Here is a 12,040-nt window from a genome sequence, read left to right on the forward strand (position 1 = left end):
AAGACTAGATGGAATTTAAGCCCTTATATAGGGCTAAAACATCAATAATCATTCCACAACTAGTTTGATGAATCTTGATTCCTGCTTCAACATGCAGATGGTAGGGTCAGAATTTGGGGTAAACAACATAAATCCATCCTGCCTTGTGTCAATGGCGCAGGTTGGAGGTGAAATGTTGTACGGAATATTTTATTGGTACAATGTTTTAAATGGCACACATTAAGCCCCTTAATACCAACTGAGCATTGTTTAAATGCCATACCCAGAGTATTTTTGCTGACCATGTGCATCCCTTAATGGCCATAGTTTATCAAACTTCTAATGACTACTTCGAGCCAGATAAGATTCCATGTCACAAATCATCTCAAGCTGGTTCCAAACATGACAATGAGTTCAATGTGTATTCAATTGGCCTCAACAATCACCAGATCCCAAACCAATAGAGCAGCTTTGGGATGTGGTGAAAGTAAGATTTGCAGCATGAATGTGCAACTGACAAATTCATAGCAACTGCATGATGCCATCATATCAACATGGACCAGAATCTCTAAGAAATGTTTCCAGCACCTTCTTGAATCCATGTCACAAAAAAAATTCAGGCTCTTTTGGGGGCAAAGGGTCCTACACAGTATTCAAAAGGTGTACCTAACAAAGTGGCCACTGAGTGTACATATACACAAAAACACACATAACAGTCAGATGTAAAATGACAAGTATGTTGGTTATTACAAAAGCAGACTGAACCCATAGTATAAAATTGAAAAGGTTTTAAACAAAACACAAATCTATGTGTGCTATGTTTATGTTCTAGCACTGTGGGAAATGGTATTTCACCGGACAAATATTTTGTTACAATTATGCTTTTTCGTGACAGATATGTGCTAACTTAACAATGGGAGTCACTCAAGGAAAGCATGTAGTACAATGACATTTTGAAGCTCACTTGTAATTGAATTATCAATGCCCAGAAACACTGCAAATATCTTGCATCTGTTAGTTTGTTCCTCGATCACTCAGCTGATGTTTTCACCTTTCAAAAAGCAAGTAAACTCCTATAAAATTATATATATCTGTATCTCAAAGGTTGTGTATTACTTAGCTGTGTAATATAAATAAAATTGAGCTGGGAGGAAAAGCTTTACTTTTTAACAGAGCCACAGTGGTATGTCAGGTTAGCACTGAACGATTTACTGTATTTCACTTTGGTTTATAACTAAAAATCCTCTTTTGTGTAGATAGTGGACGAAGTGGCGGCATGGAAAATATAGGTAAACAGCTAGGGGCTTGGGGGCTGCCCAACGGCACTTGTGTGGCCACTGTAAAACATATGGTCCATCACTGTTCTAAACTCTTTTCACATAATGGGCCGAATGCAGAATGGGACGCATACCCATTTGTGTAGGTATCTTTGCGTTTTTCACGCTGCACATGTTAAGAAAGGGAACATAAGCTACTGCGACTATTCAGAACTGCAACTTTTTGACACACACAACTCCTCACACCTAAAAAGGTGCGACTGGAAGGGGTACTTGAACGTGAAAAAGTGCTGTATATGAGAATAAGTTTATTTTTAGCTAAAAGGTAGGCAATAAACTCCATAACATAACAATAAGGAGTAAAGATTATTACATAAAGGAAAACAGGTATAATATTACCTGTTATAGTATAGACTGAAATATAATACACTGACTGTTGAGTAACAGACCACCTGTTTTCAATCTTTCAATTCACATTTCTATATTCACTTTCTATTCTCTTGTTTTAAATAAAAAATTTGCAAAGTACATGAAGTTTGGATTCATTTTAATAAAAATGGCAATAAAGTATAACATTTTTAATAGATTAATGTGGACCTAATTAGAGTGGCTCCACAACAGACTTTTCTCTCTCTTTGTAGTCTTCTCACATGGCATACTGTCTAGCTCTGGGAGAGTACCCCCTTATAGATATCCATCTGTTTAATAATACATGGACAATCATTGGTGATACAGAGAGGTTCATTTATACGTACAATATTTTGTCGATAGGAATACTTTTTGATAATCTGTAAAATTATAACATAGGCGATGTACATTAAGGCAGTTTTTGAGCAACTGCATATTGATACAAACTGGAACGTAGTCAAAGGATACAGCTGAAAAAAAGGGTTCTATTTGTGGGTGGTCAGGGGCAGGTGTAGGTAGTGGACGATTATGATGACAAACACCCAAATCAGCGTACCATTTGTAATTAGAGATTTTCGAATGATTCACATATTTTTTAGAGACAAAATTAAGGATTAGCACCATATACTGACCCACTTCAACCAGCTTTAATAATCTCAATTTAATTTATTGTGCATTACAAAAAAAATAAAAAAATTACATTTTACTATTGTAATGCAAGAATGAAAGTCTTTGACATATCACAGCCTTCAAACTTCTTGCATTACACATTTTCTGACGTTAGCACAAATTTTAGAAAATGGACTAAATAAATATGATTGAAAGTCACAGAAACTAACATTTTAAATAAAGTAGTCAATCAGACTTCAAATGTTGGCTTTGCAAAAACAATGACTTTTCTTGGAAAACAATCTGTGCAGTTAATGATCCCAACCTACTTACTTATAAAGAGAAATACAGAAGCAGAAGCTATAAAAGCAAAAAGTCTTTAAGGGCGTGAAAGGAGGGATGAGAAGATCAATAGGAAGGGAAGATATAGCTGCAAGGCCATCAGGAAATACCCTATAGTACCAGGATAAAGGGTAATTGTCTCAGGTGTCAGAGTGACATGAGCCTGGGATCAGGGACACATCCAGCATCACCCATCCCACTGATACAGACAGGTGACTCAGTAAGAGACTGGCAGATTCCACCCAGTGTTCTGTACCTGCTGCCCCCAGACAACGCTGTCCTATCTGCCCCAGTCTGGCCACCATCTATTGTCTGGTCTCTGGTAACAATCTGTCCTCAAGTCTCCGGTGAATATGGCTGTATAAGTCATCACAGCACCAGAAGAGGAAGAGGCTAATTGGCTGGATGGCAGCAATACCCACACACATAGGGAGATGACAGCATGTTGAATGATGCAAGTGTATCGTCACATTGCTGCACAGAGAGAGAGTCCCATACACACTGCAGAACTTGAACAACATTGTCCCATCGTTGTACGATATTATTTCAGTTTAAAAGTCTTGTTCAGCTATATGATGTGCTTTGGAATGATAATCGTTCCTCGTGGCAGGGTACACACTATTGTGCTTTATTTTAAACACGGCAGCTCTGAAACATGGTTAAATAAAAGAAAAACCTCTAAAGTGTTTTTCAATATACTTGTACTGGGTTACAAAACCAGTACAGCAGTGGATATTGGGCACAGGTTGCTATTGTTCACCAAATTTAAAGATCATCCTTCTCATTGTAATCAAAGAATGGCTAGTCAAAAACAGTAGCTGAAAAAGTACAATGTAATCAAATATTTATTTTTAACTACAGATAGATCCTGCACTATCCATCTACACATACGATATCAGCATCTGTGCTTTGCATCTCACTGGTGTGTATGATCAGGGAAACTAATCGCAGATTAAGCATTTTAGTGTTAACCTAAAACAGCTGCTTCTCAATAGCTTTCCCAGCAGTTGTTCCTCAAATTCAGCAGCTGCTGTTTTCCAAAAATGTTATTAACTCAGGATTATTTTGATGGTGATGAAACTGTTCTTGCATTCTTATCACATTACATAGCTAATAATGACTACGAAGACACCATTACTTGTAGCACAATGAAATGATTATGTCTTCTAGTGAAGTCAAACAAAGGCAACCAAACTGAATTTGATGTGCTCTTTGTGGCAGGAAGGAAACATTGCTTCCTACAGAGCAGTAAGAGATTTGTGCTACAGCAAACTTCTGAGACGGCAGGGTTGCTTCTTCATGCCATTTGCTATTTTTATTCCTGCAGCACACAATTTTTCCTTGTGCTTTAATCAAAAAGATCCCTTTCCAAAGTGCAAAGTGATATATGGAGGTTTGAAAGGTTTTCTAATTTCTAGCTACCAGTAGTTCAGCCACAGGAAGGTCTTGCTAATGCCACTGGTACTCTTTGAATAATACCAACAACAACTAGAGAAACTCAGCGGTAATGGTCTAAAATTAATTTAATGACTAAATACCTTTATTGACAGAATTCAATAACTTTTTTTAAACACTACATGTAGAAATTTTAACAATGGAGTATAATGAATAAATACCTATTTTTATCAATCACTATTAAAAGGGACTAAAGAATGTCTTTATACACCTACAATATATGTATAACGTCTTCTATCGAAGTTACATTGCTGGCCATGGTTCTGGCAAGACGCACTGATAAACATATCTGCAAAAAACGGTCACAGTTTCTAGACCACCCAGCAGGTCACATCTACTATGTCACCCAGCAGGTGCACAGGGAGAGTTCACGAACTGTCAGTTCCAGACCAACCAGCAGGTGCACAGGTGCATTGAAAAATTTTCAATGGAACAATGGTAATACATTGTTGTAAACGGCGGGTGGACATTTTGCGACATAACTCCGAAGCGAGGCCACCAATTACAATGCCAATATATTTCTGCACATCTACAGACCAAGACCTTTAATTTGCTCAGACAACAAACAGCATCATAAAAATAAGTCACTCATAAAAGTCATACTTATGGTATTTTTTATTTATTATCTATATATTTTTTATTTATTATCTATATATTTTTTATTTATTATCTATATATTAATAGCCTAACCATAAATACCAGCGTAAGCCCTCAGCAAACTATTATACAGTATATCAGCCTGTGCCTCATCCATAATGCCTGGGATGGTTCCTGGCACTTAGAGACCCTAGTCAGTGTCTACTAATATAGGGCATTTCAAAAAGGTGGGCCCGATTTTAAATTGCTATATCTCTGCAATCACAAACTGAGCATGAATGAAACGCTTACAACTTGAAAGGGCGGGGCACAGTTTCAAATGACTATCGCTAGAGGCGTCTCCCAGCAAACCAACAGCCCCTAGCCTGGGTCGTTCGCAAGATTGCGACCCCGCAACAAAAGACGTTGTGTGTTCTGCAGTTCAGCAAGACTGAAGCCATAATTGCGGTGCAGCATGCGTTTCAACGGCATGAGGAAACACGCTGTTTATGTAACAGCGCAGGGCGACCACGTACCTCAGAGGAAAAAGTGAGAAGAATTCAAAAGAGTTTTCTGCGTAGCTCACTCATCGTGCTAGCCAAGAACTTACGATTCGTCATACGACCGTCTTGCGTGTGTTAGAAAGACGTTAAATCATCTCTAAAAATGCTGCAGAACTGTCTTTTTCCACAACTTAATGAAGATTCCGATGGCTTAATTTTTCAGCAAAATGGACCTGCAGGTTTGACGTTTTCTAAATGACACACTGCCTCAACATTGGATAGGTCACACAGGGCCCCAAGACTTGGCACTACACTGTTGGCCCCCAAGATCCCCAGACACTGCACCCTGCAACTTTTTCTTGTATGAATATGTCAAAAAAACTGTGCTTTTGTGACACCATTAGCGACTAGCCTTAATGACCTCAAAAATAAAATCACAGCAGTGGAAAATGCAGTTCAAGACGACACTGGGAGGCGTTTGGGACGATTTCAATACAACAGGTGGAGGGTGCATAGAGCATTTATAAGATGGTTAGTAAAATTTGCTAACTCCTTATACAGTTTGTAATCTTTGTGTAATTGTAACATGTTGCCATCGTGAAATATATTGCTTTGATATTGGGTCCATCTTTTTGAAACACCCTGTACTGTGCTCTTACTACAGACAGACCCATTCTGCTATACAGAATGTGTAAATTTAACTCTGTCTGTAGTGGTATCACAGTGTAAGTGGCATGTTCTGGGCTTTTAGTGCAGAATTATGCAAGCCCTAGGGTGGAGGGAGACCAATGGGACATTCTCTAGTTTTCTATCTGAATGGAAAGGTTTGTGCAACTACCGATCTGTGTATTTAAAGCACTGTTATTTTGATATCATTCTCCCCTTATGAATGGCTGTATTTTTTATATCTTTTCTGTTTTCAGTGTTGCATCACTGTAGCACACACTTACACCTGACAGTGCTCTTGCAATTAAGAATGTTAAGTCCTGAAAGTCAAAATTAAGAGTGACCCAAGATCACATTTCAGTATAAATCCAAATGACACTTGCAGAAGAATCCAATGAAATGGAAGAAATATATTTAGACCAATGGCCAACAGTATGATAGCTGCTTAACTGGCATCCACATAAAAGTTATTTGCTTGACACACATAATTAATAAAACAAGTGAAAATTTTACAAAATTAGAACTGCCCCAATGTATCAAGAATTTACATGCTAATATCACCGTAGTAACCAAAATTAGTGCATCTCCTTCCAAGGCAGGAGTATCTGTCATCCCCTCAAAACAGTTAAAATGTTTAAGAAAAATGTCAGACTGGCATTATTTGCAGTTATACACTAGATTGTAAATAAGTCAATATAACTGATTCAAATGTTATTGTGGAGAAAAGTTAGGTGCCCCCTAGCTCAATGAGAAACCCTTCATAAAATTACTGAACACAATTTAGAAGACCTGAATTGCACTCTAATGTGTTATTAAGGCCTTGATGTCTGTCTGTGCACATCGCCAGCCAATACAGAACTCACCTCTATGGAACATGAGGCAATATGAGCGGAGACTTTAGTAAAAACTCCATTGTGATGTGTCTCTGTGGAATTGAATTCCCTCCCTTAACTGCCTTCTAGTATGGACAAGTAGACTCAAAGCTAAGCATCATTTTAGAGGTTTCTAGAGTATGGGCAACTATCTATTTATGCCCGAAATATGCAAAAACAAATAATGGTAAGGCAGATGGAACACATTTATTTGATACTGCCTTCCACCAATTTAAAGAAATCTTAATTTCATATAGGAGCTTGATGTATGCTAAGAAAGATACATAAAAGTAAAAGAAAAAACACATCATGGTCAATTTAGTTAGGGGCCCATGTATAGTAAATTAACAATTTAGAGAACTGAAATTTATGTTAAAAGTCATTAAGATCATGTTGAGTTACTTAACTATTCCAGGAGGGCAGAGAGACAATTAATTCTATTGGGGTGTTTGTATGCAACAGTTTTTTGCCATGTTCTAAAGGGATACTCAGTGGAATGCTAAAATGTATGCATAGTTACTAACCTCTGATCCCCCAAACACATTTTTAAGACTGATACAGTCAAATTGATGTTCTCATTAAATTAGGACGAACTGATTTGACACCAAAAAATATAGAGCAGTCTTTAAAATATTTGCTCCATATAAATAATGGTAAAGTATTTTAGTTTAAATCCAGTGTCCCTTTTCAAATACACAAAAAGTAGTAAATAGTGTTTACGATTTTGACTATGAAATGGTAATTTTTAATATGATAGTTAAAGAAACATTTATGAAAGTGTGATACAAAAGAGAAAAATGTCTGATTTACAATCTTTTTATATCTTGCCAAATAACGCAAACATTGAAGAATATTTTTTACTAAATAACTTAAATTAACACTAATAATATTCTAGTGGGGATCTGCATCCTTCACTGTATTTATCAGGGTCCCAGCCCTCACATGTTAATGGGACCTTTGCAATTAAATAGGTGGTTAATTAATTTTCTTTATGAGGAGAGAAACACCGCAGATGTAAGGCTTTCAATCAGAGCAGCTTGTCAGACCTATCGAGCTACGGATAGATCAGAGGTAGTTGTTGGAGATCCCAGCTACAGTATAGGAAAGCACCCTGTTAAATACAGGAAATGGTGAGGGTCCAAACAAAGTACTACTATTAGAGGAAAAGCCAATGTTATGAAAATGTGATTTACAGTTTTACTGTGTAATATTCTGAAATTACTGAATCACATAAAAAAAAATAAAAAAAAAAAAATAAATCAAGGACAGCAACAAAAAAAAATATTTCTTGATTACAATGAATATCCCAACAGGCATATAAATCCTTTGGCAGAGGGCTATTTACAGTACTGTTGATGTTAGTAAGTGCTTCAGAGTATTGTAAGAGTACAAGAAATACTGCATTTAGATATTCAGGACAAGCATTTTTACACAATAGGCACGGAATGCCACTTTAATATTTTTCTCCATTATTTAATTAACTGCAGTGGAATGTGGAGCTCCAGATGACCTAATTCATGTGCTAACTTTAGACAATGGCAGCGAGCAATTGTCCAGCTGTGTTGGATTGTCAAGAGAATTCTCTGTGCACCAGTGTAGGCTCAAAAGGTATATTAATGTTCTGCACTAAAATTAGCAATATGATGCCACGATTTGCATTTGTTAAGACAAGTGAAAAAGAAAAGCCCCCAAACTGCAAACATGATGTAGTTATGAAACTTACGTTCCTCCTCTTTCGGATCAAGCTGTGTTACACTGACAGATAACCGATCCACACGTTCTTGTAAGGAGTTCACTCTGAAGGAGAAACTGTGCGCCTCATTAAAGAGTTCCCCAAATATATCTTCTGCATATTTACCTTAAAAATACAGGAAACACAGATTATTACTTTACAGTAGTATGACATTTTAGCTTTCCACTATTTGCAAGGAAATATTGTACTGTTAACATATATGACTTGTGCTTTATTGTAATCTATGTCTCCAGGGGTTGTTATTTACCCTATACAAAATTATGTAACCATACCTCCTAACAAGTCCCTTCACCTGTGAAACAATGGTTTTCTCCTGATTTCCCCTTATTTTCCAATTGTAGACACCTAAATTGGACTGGTGAAGAAAAAATGATAAGCCCACACTTCTTTCAATAGATAAACGTGCAAATTAATCTGGATACACACTACAGAAAATTACTGCAGATACGAATTCTGTAACAAGTTTATCAATGACTGAAATCCCCAATGAGCATGCATATTTAAGTGTACACACCTACACAATTTACCTTCAGATCTGTGCCTCTTCATCTGTCATAACCATCTACACACTCTACAGATCTCTGCCTATACTGCTGGTCATGCGTGGATACACACTTCCACATTTGCCAGACATCATTCCATCATTGATAGTGATTTTTAGGAAGTTTAGAAAGTCAAACAATACAATGTGCTTTGGTACAATAAAGCATGATCATGGGAGAGTAAACACTAATCAACCCTCCTCATCCCAGATTGGCAATCCTGCTCACATCACATATAAAAGAGTTCCAGTACTTTTGTGCCTATTTAAATTAATGGCAGGGGTGGAAACCACTTTTGACTCTATATAAGGAGCACATGTTTGTATGTTTGGTTAGAACTAAACTACCTTAAATTGTGTAAGTTAAAACTCTCATCCATCTGCCAGCTATCCTGTATTGAACCCAGTGCCCTGAGTCAACACTATGTACACTACCCAGCAGCCCTTATCCACAGAAAGCTGTCAAGAGGATCAAGCCAGCTATAAGCAAATGGGTCCAAGTGGCAGTAATTGAGTCTGGTGGTGGCAGTCATGATGTTCCTTCAACTATGGATACCATGGAGGTGTGCAGTTGACACTTTAGTCAGCTAAGCAGCACTAGTAGGAAAAGTCAGTGATAACAGGTTACTGACCATATGCAAAACTTCAAGACAATCTGTAAGCGCGCCACCACCCCCCCCCCCCCACCACCACCACACACACATACATACATACCTTCCACCCCCCACAGGCAACGTAAGCCCATCTTCTCACAAACAGAAACTAAACTAGGAAAAGGCACTAGGAAAAACAGTATACATTACAGGAAAAAGAAAAAAAAAAAAAAAAAGAGGAAGCAAAGAGGAAAATGAACTCAAAGAAAGTAACATAAGAGAATAACACTCTATAAAAGATCAGCACAAAAATATATCAAACATGTCAGTACATTATACATAAAAAAGGAACAGTTGTAAACTAGGAGCAATTGTCTGCAAGTAATTCATTGATATTGTATAGCTAGCATAAGGAAAATGTGGAAAAGGTGCAAGTAAATAACAATATTATCTAGGAACATCATAACATCTCTAAGGCAGGCATGTCAAACTCAAGACCCCTTACTTCTGTAAAAAAAAAAAAAAAAAAAAAAAAAAAATCAATCCACGCAAGGTGTCTCACAGCCATTGAAAATTGATTTCCCCCCAAAATACGTTAATTTCATATACATTAAATAGTTGCTGAAAAAGACTATTTGCTTATTGCAGGCCACAGCTTTATTTCCATGGTTATAGATGTTGCCAATGAGTATCAGCTTATCATATCTGCCAAATGGAAACAACAGCTATGTTTGAGTTTGTTGGTTGTGGTACCAAATATAATGATTAACGGAAAAATAATTATATTGTTAAGCCATCTGAGTGAATATATCATTTAAATGTCAAATAGTGGCTTTATTTGCGCTTTAAAAGTTTGCCATTTATGTCCACTAATTATAATAATCTAAGTGCATGAGGAGTCTGAACACCAAAATAAAAAGTTAGTTGCAAAATCCAGGATGGTCAAAATTGGCCAATTGGCTAACCATTTCTATATTTACTGTGTGACCAATCACACATTTACTTGTTTTTCCCATCATGTATATCATTCCACTACCTTTTTAAACTTACATACTCTAAATACAGTCTAGTGAAATAATAATCTCAGAACTAAAGTTAAGCTGTGAAGAGTAGCTCTTCACACACTGGCTCAACAGTTCCTCGAACAAACTCTTTTCTTCAAGGAACTGGCAACATGACCCTTGTATACACAGACACAAAAAGTGTGTGCCTTGCTCATTATATTTATATATAGTTAAATAGCATATCTCTAAATATGGTTAATTAAATCATTCCTATTTGATTAAGTTTGGCATTAAAATGTAATTCTTTATAATTTAATATAGCTTCAAAAATAGTGTTGATCTTTTGCTGTCCTTCAAAATGATTATATATATATATATATATATATATATTTATTATAGCCTGAATCCCATGGCAAAATTAACATGCACAGTTTAAATGCTTTAAAAGTCTAGTCACAGAGGATTTTCACCTTCAAATGATATTTGCCTAGCATGTTGTGAGGACACAGAACTGTGTATGATGAGATTGAATCTCATCTCTGGTGCGACAACTGATTTTCCTAGTACTACATACAGCGAAAGCAATACACTCAACCAATGCATGCTATATGAGCTTCCTAAGACCAACTAAGCCAAATAAGTTAGTGGTTCAGGTTTTCCATCAGCATAAATGGTATGCATACAGTTCACATGCTTTTATTTTTTGCAATACATTTCAATAATCACTGGAGCTTATTTTAAGAGCTCTCTCATCCCATTTTGCAGGATATATTCTCCTATTACCTGCTACAAGATAATGCAAAAGTTACTTACATAGAAGAGCAAAATTGTGATTAATATATAAAATTGTGAATATATATATATATATATATATATATATATATATATATATATATATATACACACACACACACACATACATATACATATATATATATATACACACACACACTTTCCAGATATCAGATATTTTATATTATTTTGCCATTATAACATTTTGAGATATTGCCAGAATGAAAAATGGCTACACCTTATGCAAATATTGCAAAACTTTTACTTCAGCTTGCGTGAGATGCATTAATTTTACAGCAAAATGTATGGGCTGCACCTTGACAAGATCTGTATAACAATCAACACTTTGGCCAATTGCAGGATTAATTATTTTTTGCATAGCTCTTAGATTTGTTACCTGCTGACTGTAGTATTATGCAGCTTTCCTTTTTTGACCGTTGATAGCCATTTAATGTTTTGTAGCACAAGCGCTACATTGCATTGTACCATTTCCAATCTTCATAAAAGGCATATTTTAAATGCATAATCTAAAAATGTATTCACAGTGAAAGAAGCAAAAGTAGGCCATGTTCTTCGCAGGAACATCCTAAATAGCTGCTGTGTGTGAATGTCCAAATGCTAACAATGTGAAAATGCAAGACAACAAAAAAATGGAAATACTTCAGCTGCA

At 36.3% G+C, this 12,040-nt stretch overlaps 1 protein-coding gene across 4 annotated transcripts in view; it reads right to left on the reverse strand.

The window, feature by feature from the left end:
• Positions 1-12,040, reverse strand: part of WASF1 (WASP family member 1) — a 65,011-nt gene that overhangs the window by 22,464 nt on the left and 30,507 nt on the right. Inside the window, exons 3-4 of one of the 4 annotated variants that reach the window (XM_075202907.1) lie at positions 8,733-8,795; positions 8,411-8,545 (exon numbers count right to left, since the gene is read on the reverse strand). In XM_075202907.1, coding sequence (XP_075059008.1) covers positions 8,411-8,545; positions 8,733-8,795 — 198 coding nt within the window. Of the gene's footprint in view, positions 1-8,410; positions 8,546-8,712; positions 8,796-12,040 lie in introns of those variants that run through there. The other 3 variants (XM_075202910.1, XM_075202908.1, XM_075202911.1) reach the window with 3 other exon arrangements.

The sequence above is a fragment of the Mixophyes fleayi genome, chromosome 3, assembly GCF_038048845.1.
Source record: "Mixophyes fleayi isolate aMixFle1 chromosome 3, aMixFle1.hap1, whole genome shotgun sequence".
NCBI classification, from domain to species: domain Eukaryota; kingdom Metazoa; phylum Chordata; class Amphibia; order Anura; family Limnodynastidae; genus Mixophyes; species Mixophyes fleayi.